This window comes from Hippocampus bargibanti, linkage group LG02 (genome assembly GCF_051943395.1).
Source record: "Hippocampus bargibanti isolate YZ-2025 linkage group LG02, ASM5194339v1, whole genome shotgun sequence".
NCBI classification, from domain to species: domain Eukaryota; kingdom Metazoa; phylum Chordata; class Actinopteri; order Syngnathiformes; family Syngnathidae; genus Hippocampus; species Hippocampus bargibanti.
Genome location: NC_142735.1, coordinates 27,940,213 through 27,958,017, shown reverse-complemented (window position 1 = coordinate 27,958,017; position 17,805 = coordinate 27,940,213). Strand labels below are relative to the sequence as shown.

At 40.2% G+C, this 17,805-nt stretch overlaps 2 protein-coding genes and 1 long non-coding RNA gene across 3 annotated transcripts; 1 reads left to right on the top strand and 2 right to left on the bottom strand.

Moving 5' to 3' along the window:
* Positions 1-481: 481 nt before the first annotated feature.
* Positions 482-8,517, bottom strand: ponzr1 (plac8 onzin related protein 1). The gene is made up of 4 exons (XM_088990694.1): positions 7,529-8,517; positions 4,034-4,174; positions 3,629-3,774; positions 482-887 (listed from the first exon to the last, which is right to left on the bottom strand). The coding sequence occupies exons 2-4, from the start codon at positions 4,170-4,172 to the stop codon at positions 750-752; spliced, it is 423 nt and encodes a 140-aa protein (XP_088846820.1). The 5' UTR covers positions 4,173-4,174; positions 7,529-8,517; the 3' UTR covers positions 482-749.
* A 132-nt stretch (positions 8,518-8,649) lies between these two features.
* On the bottom strand, positions 8,650-17,553 carry LOC148902281 (ankyrin repeat domain-containing protein 46). Its single transcript, XM_088990693.1, has 4 exons — positions 17,463-17,553; positions 16,614-16,956; positions 15,497-15,655; positions 8,650-9,369 (listed from the first exon to the last, which is right to left on the bottom strand). Exons 2-4 carry the CDS (start codon positions 16,922-16,924, stop codon positions 9,153-9,155), a joined length of 687 nt encoding a protein of 228 aa, XP_088846819.1. The 5' UTR covers positions 16,925-16,956; positions 17,463-17,553; the 3' UTR covers positions 8,650-9,152.
* On the top strand, positions 9,376-14,356 carry LOC148902282 (uncharacterized). The gene is made up of 4 exons (XR_016114276.1): positions 9,376-10,287; positions 11,015-11,090; positions 11,195-11,240; positions 11,589-14,356. It is a non-coding gene; the product is annotated as an uncharacterized LOC148902282 (long non-coding RNA).
* Positions 17,554-17,805: the final 252 nt, after the last annotated feature.

The window sequence follows — 17,805 nt, the reverse complement described above, 5'->3', positions numbered from 1 at the left end:
GAGCCTGATTGATGGGATATTTTAACCTTGCAGTCTACACTCTGCCTTTGAACTATCAATGAAGTTGAAACGAGTCCAAATTTCACTGTGTTTTCTATCCATGTTCTCACCTTTTCACTTTTGTTTTTTTGTTTCAAGCTCCGTCGTCTCCCTTTCGTGTGTGTTTCTGGAACCAGTGTGTGTTTCTACCACGGATCTTGACCAATCACGTGCGGCTTTAACCGAAGACTGGGTGGGGAATCAAGGGGAAAAAAGCCGGCTGCCATTTTCAGCTCCTTATTAGAAGCTAAGCATCTGATATATATTTTCTTTTTTTTCTTGGAACTACAACACTGGTAGACAGCAAATTTTATTCTGAGATGGCCAGATATGTCCTTAATCATATTTTTGATGATTTAAAAAATCTCTTTACTTTCTAGCACATTGACTTTTTGAGATATAATTTTTTTCATGTTTATCCGATAAAAGCTTGTGCAATACGAACTTGGAAAAATCATTTTTAATGTGCTTGAAAGACAACCAAACATGAATATATTCGTCATCAATGTCACACCGAAAGCTCTCCTAGGTGAAAAGTGAATATACCAAACGTTTAGCACCATCAAATGATGCCAACGTGGTCTACAAAAGTATAGAAATCAACACTCCCAATGTTCTACAACATTGATTGAATGAAACACTGTAGTGGGAACTTATTGTGCGCACCACATACAAAACGGATCGTCGTTGTGGCGAGGCACTGGAAGGCGCTACACAGTCCTGATGACCTGCGTGTTGACAGTGAAAACGGTGTCCTCGCTGGCCCTGATCTTCACCTCGCGATTCATCTGGCACCACGTGCACGTGAAACACCACATGAACTTGCAGCAGTCGTCGCAGCAAGAACCCTGCGGGCACCACAAATGGATCACTCGAGCGCAGAAAAGCCGAATGAAGATTGTGATAGGACTATTTTACATATGCACATTCTTAAACATCCAATGTTTCTTATTCTCTACTCATTTGCATTTGTCTAAATTCAGTCTTGAGTTATTCCGGGTTGAGTGAACCCTGACGCGCGTGGCTGCCGCTGCTCACCCACAGAAAAACTTATCCTGTGACTGTAAAGTGACCTTGAGAATTTTGAACGGCGCTTATAAATGAAACAGATTATTATTATTATTTCAATCTAAATATCACATGTTACACACTAACTCGTAGCTGATATGCTCCTTTTGAAATGATGTCATTCCCACCCTCTGTATGAATAACATCTGTGGGGGAGAGCTGATGCCTTTTCCCTCTTGGCCCGCTCCTCCTCCTCCTGGGAAGAGCATTTTCTCTTTCTGTGATGCCCAAGATTAAAATTATCTTTCTGTTTATCACTTTGCTTCCTGCTGATTTTACTACCATCTTCTAACACCGCGAAGAGCCATAAACCAGAGAAAACGACCTAATAGATTGTACTTCAGAAATTGCTCCAAAAATAAACATGTTTAAAGTCTTTTCTTTCTATATAATCCACCAACAACGAAAATGTTCATCGCAAAATAATGTGTTTACAAAAATTCCCCAGCATAACAATTTAATGTCTGATGAGCTTTACAAATTATTATTGAGTAGTAGTAGTAGTAGTAGCGTGTGTGTGGAGCAATTGATGCCAATAGTAATTAACGGCAAATAATTAAAACAAATAAATGCAACTGTACTGAATATAAATACTGTTGGTTGAACCAAACACTGCAGAAGTCATTGTGCGTACAACAGAACAGGGATTGTCGTACTGTGGCGGTGCGCTGGTAGGCTTTGTCCACCGTATATATGAAAGTACAAATATTGTCACGCAGGTTTAATGTGCATGTATAACAGAATATGTGGCCTGTGTCCACGGCCGAATGGGCAACCTTGAGACACTGCGCACATGTTAAACACAACGGGGAGAGTTTCGCTTCTTATCCAAGAAACTTCGTCAGCAAACTAAAGTCTTACTGGTAGTTTAGGCCCTATATATATATCCCTACTGTCCAGACATGGCGGTGCCGGACTCTGCTATGATAGGTCCCTGGTCTCAGGTTGGGGGGAGCAGAGGACTACTCCCTGCAGCTGCTCCACTGATAGTTCCTGTCGTTCTGACTAACTTGATTGCCCCACTTCGACCGGTATCACCTCATCAGTATTACTAATCCTATGTTACCTAAGCAGGCTTCCTAAAGACTTCATACACTGACCAATACTTACTTTTCGAATCTAACCACCCTTTACAACACAAACTAGGAGTTATCAGAACCCTACAGCATAGGGCTGAACTAATACCAACAAGCGTTGAAGGTAGAGAAAAGGAGTTAAAACATATCAGGAGAGCACTCACAAACTGTGGGTACCCTCAGTGGTCGTTTAACAAATGTCAGAAAGAAAGAATAGGAAATGAAACCAAACATTCTGAAGATACAAAAAGGAGAGGAGTAGCAGGACTGTACATTGCATGGTTCTGAAAAACTACAAAGGGTCCTTTGGCAACACAAAATTCCTACTTATTTCAAACTGATAAACACTTTAAGGCAAAAATTAGTGCATCCAAAAGATAGGGTGCCTAATGAAAAACAAAGTAATGTCGTTGATTCAATACATTGTAAAAATGAAAATTGTAAAGAGCAATACATTGGGGAGACTAAACAAATTCTAAAAAAAAAAGACTTTATCAACATCGCAGGGATAATACTAGTGGGCGTCAATCGGCAGTACATATGCACCTAAAAGCTAGCAACCACTCATTTGACGACAATGAGGTTAAAATCTTAGGGAAAGAACATTGATGGTTTGAAAGGGGAGTAAAAGAAGCGATTTTCATAAAACAACTAAATCCTTCATTAAACCTGTTTGGTGGGGTGAGGTTCAATTTGGATCGTTCATACAATAAGCCTGCGTAGGCAACATAGGATGAGCAATACTGATGAGGTGATACCGGTTGAAGTGGGGCAATCAGGCCAGTCGTTACTCAGAACGATAGGAACTATCAGTGGAGCACCTGCAGGGAGTAGTCCTCTGCTCCCCCCAACCTGAGAGCAGGGACATATCATAGCAGAGTCCGGCACCGCCATGTCTGGATAGTAGGGATATATATATAGGGCCTAAACTACCAGTAAGACTTTAGTTTGCTGACGAAGTTTCTTGGATAAGAAGCGAAACGTCCAACACCTTCAAAGAAGTACAGATGACGGCTGAAGAAACCTTTTCATCGATGGACCACTCCTGTACGACTGAGAGCTTACACAGACACAACGGGGAGAGGTTGATGTCATCTTAGAACTGCTTGCCAAATTGGTGAATTAATGCCATGGGGAGGAACCGGCAGGATTCAAGGTCGACAGATATCATTGTCGGCCTGTTCCCAAAATAAACGGCACCTGGACTTCCTGGAGGCATTGCTGCTTCTTCTACAACCCACCTCCCTCTTGTGCTCTCTGTGTCTCCATTAACGAGAGGATATGTTTTGAGGTGCTGGCAGGGACGTCAACACTGATTTTACACGAACGCAATTCACATTTGAAGATTCATTTCAAGAAATAAAGGAATCCATAAAAGTCCCCGTTCGCTCATGATCCCCCCCCCCCCCCCCCCCCCCCCCCCCACGCCCTTCCTTGCTTTTTACCGGGATGCCGTGGCGCTCCCTGATGGATGAGCGGAGCATGCATGACACGATGCAGCAGCAGTCAAGCAATGGTATAGCGCAGCACCAGCCGTGCTTGCTGGCGGTCTGGCACTGCATGCAAGGGAAGCACCACAGGCCGCAGCAACCTGGCAAAGAGACAACATTCAACCGGATAGCGTCGCCACATAAACGTGGTGCATGTATACCAGAAAGAAAAATAGATGTACTTGGGGGGGGGGGGATTCATTACAAATATTTTGCACACAAAGTTACAAGCAAATTGCACCTCTGCAAAACATTTTATATTGATATAATTTATTGTTCAAGTTACACTTAATTAAAAAAAAGATACTGTGAATGTGCTACAATGATCTGAATTTCAAAATGAAGCCACATGTGACTTACAGGTGCTCATGTCGCTGCAGCAATCACATAGACCAGTACTCCAGTTGGAGTGACGGAAAGAATTGGTCACCACTTGGGTCACCACCTGGGTGGGCTGTTGGTAGATGGGCTGGGCGGTGGGTGGCTGGTAGTAGGCCATGTCTGGAGGAGACAAAAAAAATGTCTATCCAATCATCAGTCATCGTTTAATTATTCAGATGGTTTCAGTTTTTTAGGTGACAAAGCCAAATGTTTCCTCGCAGTTTCAAGATTGAAAGCCACTGTTGATTATTTTGCATGGAATTCCAAACTAATTTTATATGTTCATTCATATTGCACTTTAACAATAACAAATAACATGAAATACTTTGCCTTTGAAAACTGTGCCATAATCTCTTCACGAGTACGTAGCTTGAAGTGTTCTCTCTTGATGGCTCTGTTTAGAGCTCTTGGATCCAGGCATATTCTGAGTTTTCCATTATTTTTGTCTATGACAACGAAGGAACTCACCCAGTCAGTCGGCTCATCAATTGTCTTTATTACATCCCTGCTCTCCATGTTTTCCAATTCTGATTTTAGCTGCTTTTGGAGAGCAAATGGGACTTTCGTGCATGGATGTATGACTGGTGGCACACTTTTGTCCACCCTGATTGTGTGTTCTCCTGGTAGGCAGCCTAACCCTTGAAACAAGTCTTTGTACTGCTCCATCAGTTGATCATATACTGTGTCTTTTTGTCTGTCCATGACAAAAACTCTCTTCACTAGGTGTAGTCTCTCACATGCCGACAATCCTAGTAGACCCTGCACATCCCTGTGAACTATGATGAAAGATATCTTATGTAATTGGCCGTTATGTGTCACATTCACAATGCATTTTCATTTCATTGGTATGACCGCACCCGCATAAGCTGTGACTTTCATGTTTGCTCTTTGTATTTTTGGTCTCGGTCTGATCTTCATGAAATCAGTCTCTGAAATGACATTCACATTGGCTCCAGTATCCAATTTGAATTTTAGATGAATGTCGTTCACTTTCAGTGTCATGATCCAATCTTTTTCTTCTCTTTCATCTTTTACAGCACTCACATAAAGTTCATCCACTTCATAATGATCATCTACTGCATCTACCTTGCCTTTCATTTCTTGGTTCCTGCAGCAACGAGCATAGTGATTTGCTTTGTCACAGTTTTTACATATTTTCCCATATGCTGGACACTGCTAAGGGGGATGTTGCGTACCACGAGTACAATTTTTTTCTTTGAATATCCTATTTTTATTGGGTTGTCTCACGCTTGCTTTCATAGTCAGCAGTCTTGTTTTTGTTGAATCTGTGTGCATTTCTTTCCACCTCATCCACATCGCAGCTAGCATCATTTAGCAGCTCTTTAGCCTGTGATTTAACAGTCTCAGCGGCTCTACAGAGTGCTAAGGCTTTTTCCAGGTCCAGATCTGATTCTCTGGGTAGCCTTTCTCTCAGTTTATTGTCCGTAATGCCACACACTATTCTGTCTTTGATCAGTGATTCTGTTAATCCACCGAACTCACGTCTTTGGACAGTCTGCGGTTGGATGGATGCATGGCTTGAGAAGCCCGCGATAAGAAGAAAGGAGCGCCGATGCGTATGCAGAACTGTCGCGGCTTGGAATTGAAGCGGATTTATGTGGGACAGGAGATGTGAGACAATGTCTTTTCGTCAATGGATGCTACAGCTTCGTGTTTGCTTTCAACATTTAGCTTGTAGTAGACGTGCAAATTCCACCATGAGGTCCCTGATCCACTGCTGAAATAGATGCTTTGATCCTCTCCTCGTTCACTAGAACTGCTCACTGATCACAAAGAGGGTACAGCAAGTCCTGAAGAATGAATGACTGTGTCTTTGTGTTGTCATCTTACTTGTTTTTTTTTTTCCCAAGATCAAAGTCAAAGTCAGCTTTATTGTCAAATATGCTAATATGCATGACATACAGCACAGATGAAATTACTGTCCTCTCGGACCCAGCATGCAAGGCATTTATAATTACTTAACAAACATAAACATGAAAACTCCAATTTGCCGGGAGAGGGGAGCCGCTGCATCTTGGGGATTTTTTTTTTTTAAATAACAAATATGATTTTGTTCTTTTGACTTCAAGACGGCGCCGCGAGAGTGGCTGCCTTTCCAGAAGCTCATGTATTTTGTTTTTCTACTTTCATTCCTTTCATCACTTTGCTGCTGTGAAATGTAAATTTCTCCACTGTGAGACTAATAAAGGCATATCCAATCCAATCCAACACAAAGACACAGAGTCATTCATTCTTCAGGACTTGCTGTACCCTCTTTGTGATGACATGAAGCAGTTCTAGTTGAAAGAGGAGAGGATCAAAGCATCCATGTCAGCAGTGGATCAGGGACGTCATGGTGGAATTTGTATGTCTACTACAAGCTAAATGTTGAAAGCAAACACGAGGCTGTAGCATCCAAAATTGGATTGGATTTGCCTTTATTAGTCTTACAGTGGAGAAATTTACATTTCACAGCAGCAAAGTGATGAAAGGAATGAAAGTAGAAAAAAGAAATACATGAGCTGCTGGAAAGGCAGCCACTCTCGCGGCGCCGTCTTGAAGTCAAAAGAACAAAAAAAAAACTAAATAACAAATAATATGACAATACAAAGACAACATGACAAAACATAGACAAGATGGCGGCGCGTGAACACGCAGCGGCTCCCCTCACCCGGCAAATTGGTGTGTTCATGTTTATTATGTTCCGAGAGGATAGTAATTTCATCTGTGCTGTATGTAATGCATATTAGCATATTTGACAATAAAGCTGACTTTGACTTCAACTCGCCATCATTTTGAAATGCAAATACATTGGAAAACATTGGTATGCTTTCTTTTTACACTGAATTTACGCAGATTTGATGACACATACTAAATGATAAACTAATAAATAAAATTAATAGTAATGATTATAGTTAGGACCTTGTTTGGCAGGTTCCGTTTTAACGAGGTTAACTCGTTAGCCCCGAAGCTAATAAGGGCCCCACACTCCGCGCACCGACAACTGCGACGTTTTTAAACTATCTGTTTATTCGTAGGAAATAGGGGCTAATGCTATTATGATATGATGATATAAAAGAGTTGGGGTGTTATAAACGTACAACAACAAAATAAGATTAATGTAATATAAGCTGCCTTTAACAGTGCCAGTCATTCATTTGGGGCCCGCATTCTCATCAGAATCATCTTTATTGCCAAGTACTATGGAGAACACACAAGGAAGCAAATCATTAATGAAACGTCGTCGTTTTGTTACGTGCATTATAAATTCATAAAACAGCGTTATATAAATGAGATTAGAATTTTATAAAAGAGCATCTGAAGCCAATATGTATTGTATTCTATTGTTTTACTTGTGTAAAATCGACCTTGAATCTAAGTCAATTCTCCTTCCAAAGTTTAACAAGAATAGCCCAAAATCGGACAAATAGTTTGAATTCGGAGGAAAACATCATACCCGGTCGAAATCGTTACCTTTTGCTCTCCGCGTGTAGAGGAAATTGAGAGACAGAGAGGGCCAATGCAGTCAAGTGCAGCCTCTTTGGGAGACAGTAAGGAAACTTTCGATTTCCACGGAATCAAAACGGCCACCCCGCCCCCAACTACACCCCACCTTGGATATGAAAACAAATAATCTGTAAAGAAATAGAAAGTCATGCTTAAAAACACACACACACACACACACACGCACACGCACACGAACACGCACACACACGCACACACGCGCACACACACACACATTACGGTTCTACACGCAAAATTGAGTTACTACATTATAAAGTTACAGGTCATTTGCTGTATGCGTCATATTATACAGTACAGGATCGGATCAGTTTTAACACTAACACATGATGTGCGTGATTTATATTACCCACATTTACATATTTTTATGTATATTGTTGGAACTTTCACAACAAAATGAGAGAAGTTGTCAGCGTGTCATCTGATTTCACCAAGGTCCTCTTGATATTCTCTTTCAATCTAGAACTGCTTCATGTAACAAAGAGGGGACATAAATAAGGTGCTTCAGAAAGTTGGTGCTCACGTATTTTGTTTTTCTACTTCTTTCATTCCTTTTATCTTCCTTTTATCTTCATTTCATTACTTTACTGCTGTGTAAATTTCTCCACAGGTAAATTCAATTCAATCCAATCCATTTTTTTTTCCTTATCAGTTATTTTGAACAAATATGTCCGGAGGCATGATTAGACACTATTTGTGTTGTCACTTTTATTTTGGTGATTTTTAATTTCTTTGATTTTTTTGTGCTAATTTCCATATTGGGCTGAATCCAGATGTGTCTCTTTTTACTTTGACGATTTAGATTCTCATAAAAATAAACAACGGATGCAACTAAAGTAAAAAGTTCAAGTGCCAGTTTTGGACATAAAAATTAAAAGTAGTTGTGCAGATTATGATGGTGTAATTTTGAATGACATATTTATGCCATATTCACAAAAAAAGCATTTTAACACGTGTGTCAACTTCTATTGCTTACTGTATACAAAGTATGTATTTATAATCCAAACAGTTTTTGCTTCCGATTGTTAAGAATCAAAGAATTAAAATATTTCCAAATGGAGCATCACTGTGAATGGAATGAATTTTCATTTTTATTCAGACTTGTCAATCCTTTACATGGGAAGTTCATGGGGCCTAACGTTGACATGACTTTCAAACAGCACAAAAAAAGACTAATAATAACATCAACAGTAACACAAATGCCAAAATCGGATGTGGGACAGAAGGCCAAGTTGCATGCTGCCAGGGGGGGGGGGGGGGGTCTTGAATGATACTCTCAATGAAATTTTGCCAGCTTGAATGACACTCAGGAATGGATACAAAGATGAGAGAATCAAAAAGAAAATACATTAGCACATCCGCAGCGGCACACAACAACAGTAAACTTTGCTGTCTGAGAAAAATCGAGGTGAAAGTTAAAGAAAAACAAAAAAGGGCAATGTACAGTTTGAAACAAGCGCATCAATTCTTCAAAGGAGTCGCAGTTGCATTTCATGAAATTAGATCTACAAATGTACACAACAGAGCCCCCCCAGTAAATAAATCTCAGGGTCAACCCCCCGCCTCTGTCATTCATTCAGTGCACGAGCTCCAACTGGCTGCTGGAGAAGGGCAGCACGCCGCTGACGTAGTAGGCGATGCCCAGGGAGAGCAGGGCGATGACCACCAGAAGCAGCAGAACTCTCCAGAAGCCAAGGTCTTCCACAAACTCCTGCCAGGTGGTGCGGAAGCTGGACAGAACGCCCTCGCTGCCTTGCAGATTGGGGTTGAGCAGCGAGTGGCTCTCCATGGCACTGGGGGCACGCGCGAAGGGGTTATTTGCTGAACCACTCGAAAAAGTAAGTTTAATGGGCCATTATTTTTTTTTCAATATGGCGATTTAATTAGCCGCAATATTTTTCAAGACCCTCTTCCCGTGTGTTTTTATAATAGTGGACACGATCATTGATATAATGTGTAGATAAGTAAACAAAATGTACTGAAAAGATATTAAAGACATTGAGGGCGAAGGGAAGAAAAATCATGAGGAAAACAACAACAAAATTTTGGTCCAAAATGGCTTTCAACGTTTTTGGTTGACGATCAATGGCCGACAAAATCAAGAAAATCAAAGTTAACTCATTCACTGCCATTCCCAAATTTATTTGGGAATTGAAAAGCATGACGGCAATGTTTGTCCTTCCTACAAGGGGGCAGGATATGCCTTTTCTACAGCCACCCCCAATTCAAACTCGGATGACTTCAAACACATATAACTTGGGAATTAACTCTTTTTTTTCTGATGAAAGAAGAGTCTTATTTGTTTTTGACTTCAAGATGGCGCCACAAGAGTGGCAGCTCCTGTGTTTAGTTTTTGCTGTGAAATGTAAATTTCTCGACCGTGAGACAAATAAAGGCTCATCTAATCTAACCTAATCTAAGGTTTCTTACGCTGCACTGTAAACCCGAACAGTACTACTGACTCAAAGTCATTGAGGTCAGTCAACTCAAAAGCCGATTTTTTGTTTCAAAAACTTAAACGTTTTGAGTTTTCTGAATAGTCATGCGTTTTTAATTTGCAGTAAATCAATACTTTTGAGTTCATGGCTGTCGTATACTTATATATTTTGAGTAAACGGCAGAACGCTGCGTGATGGTCTCACCGGGCGCGGTCTCACCGGGGCCATTTTTACTTCTCGACGGCTGAAGCGTGCAGAGACCCACGAATTCAGGTGAGAAGACAAACAACATTATTTAATATTACGAGGACCCAGTGTATCAATGCTGTAGTCGGTGCACAGAAAAAGGATATTTTGTTGTGTCGACGGCAAAATTGGAAAGTCAGTTTGTGGAACTTGCCGCCTTTCACAAGTTAGCAAAGATGCTAGTCCGTGTTCGTGCTTGCGACTGAGGACTTCTCATCCACTCTTTCAGCTGCGTTGTCTTGAGCCCGGGACTTCTATTTTAAGCGCTGTGGCGATATATGTATGAATTTTTCTTAAACGTCTCTTGTCTGTTGAAAGACACAGAAGTGTTATTTAGAGAATAGTACCGCGCAGGTTTAGTTGGGCGGTGGCCGAGTAATATCTGTTGCAGGTTATGTTTGTGTCCGCGAAGGTCCGAGAGTAATCGTCAAATGGGCGTAAAATTAAGGTTTATATAAAAGGGTTACACGAAATCCTCCACGCCGTGGCTGCAACGCCCAGCAGGTTAATGCTTTGAGTTAACTTTGTTTGCAAACGACAGGACCGCGTGTCAGTGTCCAGCACAAGCTATAGGCTTAAGATATCTATACACGTGCAGCGGTAGTGCTGCAGTTTTAAGAATGCACTAAGTAAATATAATGATAGCCAAAAAATGTACAGTGGATTGTAATATGTACAATTGATGCAGTTTAAATGGTTATGCATGTGTAAATTAAACATGAACTTTTTTAAAATGTATTTTTGGCATTTTAAGGATACCGAGAGAGCTGCTGGAGGCCAAGTCATCAAACTGCAAACGCCTGACTGGTTTGATTGCATCATTTAATCTGGTACATTAGATTTATTAAATTTAAAAAGTTAACATGGATAAATGTGTTTTATTAAATTAAAGGATTACATTCATTGTCATGTTTTTTTCTCTTCAACCTTTCAGCCCCCTGTGCTATATTCTTAATTACCTGATGAATATCATACTACATGTAGGTATTTTTTATATTGAACAGAATTTTACCTTTTTAACATATATTGGAGTATTTTACACCATTAGTTGAGACTTCATTGATTGTTCTTTCTTTAAAACAATCTCAAGTCTCACATTCTCCTCTGCTCTTACCAACAACTGATGTTCATTAATCATTACAGTGATGCAGTTGTTAAATTGCAATAGGGATAGTGCGGAGGTTCCAAACTATTACGAAGGATATGCTTGGATTTGAGCTATAATAATCCGTAACTGTCTTTAATTTGGACCCACTAGAATCACACCAACTTTACTTTGCTTATCCAAACACGTACTCATTCTTGAAAAATGTTTAATGTAATTGCAGGCCTAACATGGACTGGAGATGCAAACTGTTCTACATCCCTGGATACTCAGGCGAAGATGACTCCGAGTTCTTCAAGACATGCAACGTATGTATTACCTGACTTAACACAAATGTCTATCTATGGCCACAATATATGCTATAACCTTTTACTTTATTCTGTATGTGTACGTTTGTGTGTATTTTGCAGTGGGAAGAGGATCCAGACATTGAAAACACTCCTGTTGCACTTCTCTCCGTAACAACTGACAACCTCACTGGTGCCATCTTGTTTAACCCCGACAGCATTTCTGTTGTGATAGAAGATGGCATTATTGTGAGATGTCTCCCCAGGTTGGCTGATGCACACCTCCTCTTGTTTGGTTTAATGTATGCATTGCATTTAGATTATCCAAGAAAATTAATCCTCACATTCCCCTTCATTCAGAAAATACTGCTGTGTCTTCATGATAACAGACCACTCAAACCATGCTTGCTAAGTTTGAAAAATGCTTTGTTCCGCAATATTGAAGGCCTCCAATATTACGGAACAAAGCAACACTCGATAAGTAACTTTAGTTTTACTCTGCTTTGTATACCTGTTTGTGACTGATTTTATATTAATACTTTGATATGTAAACTTGGATTCCACCAGAATGTCTTTTTTCGTTTCAGGAATACTGTGTTTGTTTTTAGTAAGTTTTACCTTGATTTGCACCTTATAACGAGTACATTGAAATGTATTCGGTTGTATTTATTCAAGTACAGTAAAGTCTCGTTATATCGATATTCAAGGGAGTCCGAAAAAATATCGATATAACCGGGACTATCGATATATCCGACCCTGTTTGCATGTAATTTTCTCCGTGCGTGCATAGAAATAGTATCGATATAACCGGGACTATCGATATATCCGATATCGATATAACGAGACTTTACTGTATATGCTTTTCAAAGAATTTATTTTTTTAACAGAACAGCAGAGTATAATTTGTTGTTTTTTTCTGTTTTGTTGTGTTTATTTCACATCTTCTGCTCAGGGGTTTATTTGTTGTTTTGGTACGTGGACATGCTGTGCATTTTGGTACTGTTATCATTTGTTTTATCAAAGGTTGTTTTAAACCTTAATAAAAAAATGTGGACTAAAACAGACGTGAGGTGTGTTTTTGTTTTTAGACATAGAAGGCAAATGTAAGTACAGTATACATGAATATATTTTCATGGAACATTATAAATTTGAGTTGGTTAAGCTTAAATATGAAACCTAATTTTAATTTGAAAATTAAGAAAACATTAGAGTAAACTGAAAGTACATCTTTTAAGTTCAGGCAAACTCATAACATTTAAGCTCAATCAAACTCATAACTTTTAAGTTCAGACAAACTCATAAAATTTATTTACACTACTCAAACATTTTGAGTAAACTACTTGAACATTTTGAGTTAACTACTCAAACATTTTGAGTTAACTCGACTCAAACATTTTGAGTTAACTGTACTCAAAAATTTTGACGTAATCAGTTGCCATATAAATTTTGAGTACTTTCAACTTGTTGGGTTTTACAGTGTGCATTGAATGTTTATGTAGTCCTGGAACTCAATATTCTGTGGGTCCTGCAATTTGAGTGTAAATGACAAAAACCCTGGCACTGGAGTGGACACATGTTTGCACATTGTCTGGCAGTGAATGAGTTAATTGTGGGGAGGGTCTGAATACAGTGATACCTTGGTTTATGAACTTAATTGGTTCCCAGAAAGTGTCAGGCGAAAAGTGTGTATTCCAAACAGTAATTTCCCATAGGAAACCATCAAAATGAGAATAATCTGTTCCCAGGTCGCCATAAAACATAATTTTCAACTAAATAAGCCGTAAAACTAAACACAACCTTATTTTATGTATAATAAATGTGCTATTGTATACAGATGGCTTGTGCGGGTTATTTGTGGAGCCTGATTGATGGAATATTTTAACCTTACAGTCTACACTCTGCTTTTGAACTATCAATAAAGTTGAAACAAGTCCAAATTTCACTGTATATTCTATCCATGTTCTCACCTTTTCACTTTTGTTTCAAGCTCTGTCGTCTCCCTTTCGTGTTTATACGGCCGTTTCTGTAACACCCCCCCCCCCCCACTGCTGCGTGTGTCCTGCTGTGTGTGTCCCCTCCTTCCTCTACCACGGATCTTGGCCAATCATCACGTGCGGCTTTAACCGAAGACTGGGGCGGGGAACACAGGGGAAAAAAAGCCGGCGGCCATTTTTAGCTCCTTTTTAAGAGCTCCAAGAACCAGCCCATTCGCAAACGACACATCACTCATTGTGGCGCTCCGTGTGTTTCCCGAAAAATAGTTTGTATGCCAAGATTATATTCTCGTGAATTGAACGTTTGTAAGGCGAAAAGTTCATTATCTAAAGCGTTCGTAAGCCAAGGTATCACTGTATTTGGAGCGGTTACAGTTGACTCAAATAGCTCCTCCAGTCATCATAGATTTTGGTGAAGACTGACAGCAGTTTTCTGACATCAAGTTGAAAAAACCTGAACCCATAAAACCGCAGGTGTCAAATTCCAGGCCCTGGGGCCAAATCTGGGCCACCACATTATTTTATTCGGCCGGCAAAAGCAAATCAAGCATGTCAAGTGCCATGATGCTTGCTAAAGTCCAAAACAAAATTTCAATTTGTTCCATGTGTCTGTGTAAGCTCTCAGTCGTACAGGAGTGGTCCATCGATGAGAAGGTTTCTTCAGCCGTCATCTGTACAAATTTGAAGGTTTCGGACGTTTCACCTCCTATCCAAGAGGCTTCGTCAGCGAACTAAAGTCTGACTGACGTATCGGCCCTATTTATATATCTCTAATGTCCAGACATTGCGGCGCCGGCCACTGCTATGATAGGTCCCTATTCTCAGGTTGGGGGAGTAGAGGACCACTCCCTGTGTCCCCACTGATTATTCCTCCATTCCTGACTAACGACTGGCCTATTTCCCTAAAAGTCCTTAAAGTCTTTTTTTGAGAATTTGTTGAGTCTCCCCAATGTACTGCTCTTTACAATTTTCATTCTTACAATGTATGGAATAAATTACATTACTTTGTTTTTCATTTGGTAGCCTATCTTTTGGATGCACTAATTTTTGCCTTAACGTGTTTATCGGTTTGAAATAAGTAGAAATTTTGTGTTGCCAAAGGACTCTTTGTAATTTTTTGAAAGGGGGGTAAAAGAAGTGATTCTTATAAAACAACAAAATCCTTCATTAAACCGGTCTGGTGGGGTGAGGTTCAATTTGGATCGTTCATACAATAGCCTGCTTAGGCAACATTCGTAATGCTGATGAGGTGATACCGGTGGGAGTGGGGGAAATAGGCCAGTCGTTAGTCAGGAATGTAGGACCAATCAGTGGGGCCACAGGGAGTGGTCCTCTGCTCCCCCAACCCGAGAGTAGGGACCTATCATAGCTGTGTACGGCGCCGCAATGTCTGGACATTAGGGATATATAAATAGGGCCGATACGACCAGTCACTCTTTAGTTCGCTGACAAAGCCTCTTGGATAAGAAGCGAAACGTCCGACACCTTCAAAGAAGTACAGATGACGACTGAAGAAACCTTCTCATCAATTTGTTCCATGTAAACCACAATAATAGTCATTATTTTTGACTTCAGATTTGAGAACTACTTAGTCATTATTTTTTGTGTGTTCTGGACGTAATATGTTGAGGGGATGAAACATTCTAATGGCTTCCCCAAATTCACAACGGCTCCCTGAGAGGAAAGCGGAACTACAGCCCTGGCTATAACCTATAAAAACCAAAATAGTGTGCCAACCATTTATAATAACAATAATAATAATGCATTTCGGTGTGTCCCAACGGGTGACAATTGATGACGGTTGTCTGAGGTAATGAATATTTTTTTTTATGTTCAGCCCGAGCGCCTACCTCTCACTATCGGCCATCTGCATGGTCTCCAGCTTGGAGTGGGCTCCTCGGTTGAAGCCTTTCACTTCCTGCTCCTCCAGGCCCTCCAAAAGCCGGATGGCATCCTTGTTGACGCCGCGCCTCTTCGCCAGCACCAGCGGCGTGGAGCCGTTGTGGTTGCTACGACAAACCAACATAAACAGGCGGTGTCAGGCTCCAGTGAATCAACCGTAGCATAAACGGTGGTACCTTGACTTGTCGACACTTTGCCCATTGAAATGAATTCAAATGCCGTTCATCTGTCCGAGGTCCCGAAATGCATAACGGCCTGACCAATGTGATTTTTTTCCAATCCAATACCAATATTAGGTAAAAGAATTTGCAAACTGTTGAATGTGTTTTTGTTTGTTTAGATTTTGCTGTACATCCACACATACAGAAAACTAAAACAATTAAGCAGACAAAACAAAGTCTTTATTTTTTAAGGTTTTACTGTGCTGTACATTTGTGCAGAAAGAAAACTAAAACCAATACTGAAACAATTTTTTAAAAAGAACAAAGCAAATTTCCAAAAAATAAAAACTCATTCAAACAAAGTGACTGACAAAATCTAAAGTCAAAATGAAAGTTCTGTTGATATTTTGCTTTTCATTTTCAAAAGCGCTGTGTAACTTTTGAGGTACGATTGGCACTTTTTTGTGTATTCATGTTCAAACTATTTACGTTATATGAAATATACACTTCTTAGAAAATTATATCATAAAACGATCCTGTTTGGACACTTATGCTTACCTGTACACAACTGCTGTTGTAATGTTGGTCATTATGATGCTACTTTTATTTCTTTTTTTTTGTTGACACTTGTTTGAGACCAACTGATTAAAAAACTATTTATAAAAAAAACCTAAAAAAACCAACATGCTGAAATGTATTGATTGATTAAATTTGCTGGAGATTTAACGTTTAAAAGTTTGTGTATCAGGGCGTCCGCTAGTGGCAGAAGAACGTCATTGCTAGTAACTCAAACACTGAACTGAAAGTTGTCATTTATTCGGCAAAAGCAAGCCGATTGTGACTCATTTGAAAAGGGCAATACTCAATAACCCCCCCCAGCGCACCAAAAAAAAACATATCTTACCAAATATCGATCTTCAGCCCATTGGACACCAAGAACTGGATAGTATCCACATGGCCGCACAGGTGCAGCGCTGTGTTGCCCTGGTAGTCCGTCGCCAGCAAATCGGCGCCGAACTTGTGCAGCAGGCGACAAATGTCAACATTGCCCCGCGCCGCAGCTAAGTGCAGACCGGTGCGTCCGCGGTTGTCGCGGATGTTTGGGTCGCAGCCGGTTTCCAGGAGCCTCTTGGCGAAGGCCAGGTCTCCATCGATGCAGGACTGCAGTAGAGGGACGTTAGTCTGCGACGAATCGTTGATGAAAACATAGGACATGTCCGAGTGGGTGTCAGAAAATTCCAGCGTACCTGCAAAGGGTATGGTAGTGGGGGGCAATATTAGTTGTCAATCCACAAACTACGCACGCCCGCTCACAAAAAAAAAAAAACGTTGATGGAGTGGAACATAAAATTTCCATTGGTAGTTATTATATTTGAGTTTTGAGAAAATTGACATTTTCAAGAGTAAACGCATTTTCATATTATCTGTATGTGGGAGGAAAAATACATTAGCCAGTGGAAATTTGCTCTGGGTTAATCTGGGAGAAAATAGATACATTTTATAGATGTATTTTATTCCCACAAGTGTTGCCAGAATGCAAATTGTTTTAGGGGTTGCGACAAGCCACAGTTCCCACCCAACACAGTAACATTGATGAAGCTTGTTCGGAGCCAATAAGCTAATGTTAGCTTTCAAGCTAAACCGCCTAGCCGGATCGAAATAAGCTTCTATGAGACTCATTGAGAATGGAATCAAATATATGAGCGAATAAAGGAGAGAAGATACCAAATTAGCTGGTAGTTCTGTGGCGTACCTGTTAAAATGTCCCAAAACAGCCGTGAAAATATTAGCCAACTAACAGCTAACGCTACGTGCTGTGTTGTTGATGTCTTCTCCCGTTTTGGCGTTTTCCTGACATCTAGCGGTCAGGCATATTCATATAAAATGTTTTTTCCCCCCTTCGTAACGATGATCAACTGTTGAAGGGCCCAGTCACATATTTTACGATATGATTAGATGAATAAATTGTAAACTATTTTTATTCAAATTGGTTTATTCTAGCAAGGGATTATTTTTTTTTGACATATACAGACATCTACAAGCTCGCTTCCAGAGGTTTTTAATTCAGCAGCTTTTGCTGTGCATTTTACTACAGA

Excerpts from the sequence above, each read along its gene's own strand:
- ponzr1 (XM_088990694.1), bottom strand. The coding sequence starts at position 4,172 with ATGGCCTACTACCAGCCACCCACCGCCCAGCCCATCTACCAACAGCCC. Across the intron at positions 3,775-4,033 it reads CTGCAGCGACATGAGCACCT|GTTGCTGCGGCCTGTGGTGC; the intron begins GTAAGTCACATG and ends TCTCTTTGCCAG. Across the intron at positions 888-3,628 it reads GGGAGCGCCACGGCATCCCG|GGTTCTTGCTGCGACGACTG; the intron begins GTAAAAAGCAAG and ends TGGTGCCCGCAG.
- LOC148902281 (XM_088990693.1), bottom strand. The coding sequence starts at position 16,924 with ATGTCCTATGTTTTCATCAACGATTCGTCGCAGACTAACGTCCCTCTA. Across the intron at positions 15,656-16,613 it reads GGGCTGAAGATCGATATTTG|CAACCACAACGGCTCCACGC; the intron begins GTAAGATATGTT and ends GGTTTGTCGTAG. Across the intron at positions 9,370-15,496 it reads CAGATGGCCGATAGTGAGAG|TGCCATGGAGAGCCACTCGC; the intron begins GTAGGCGCTCGG and ends GCGTGCCCCCAG.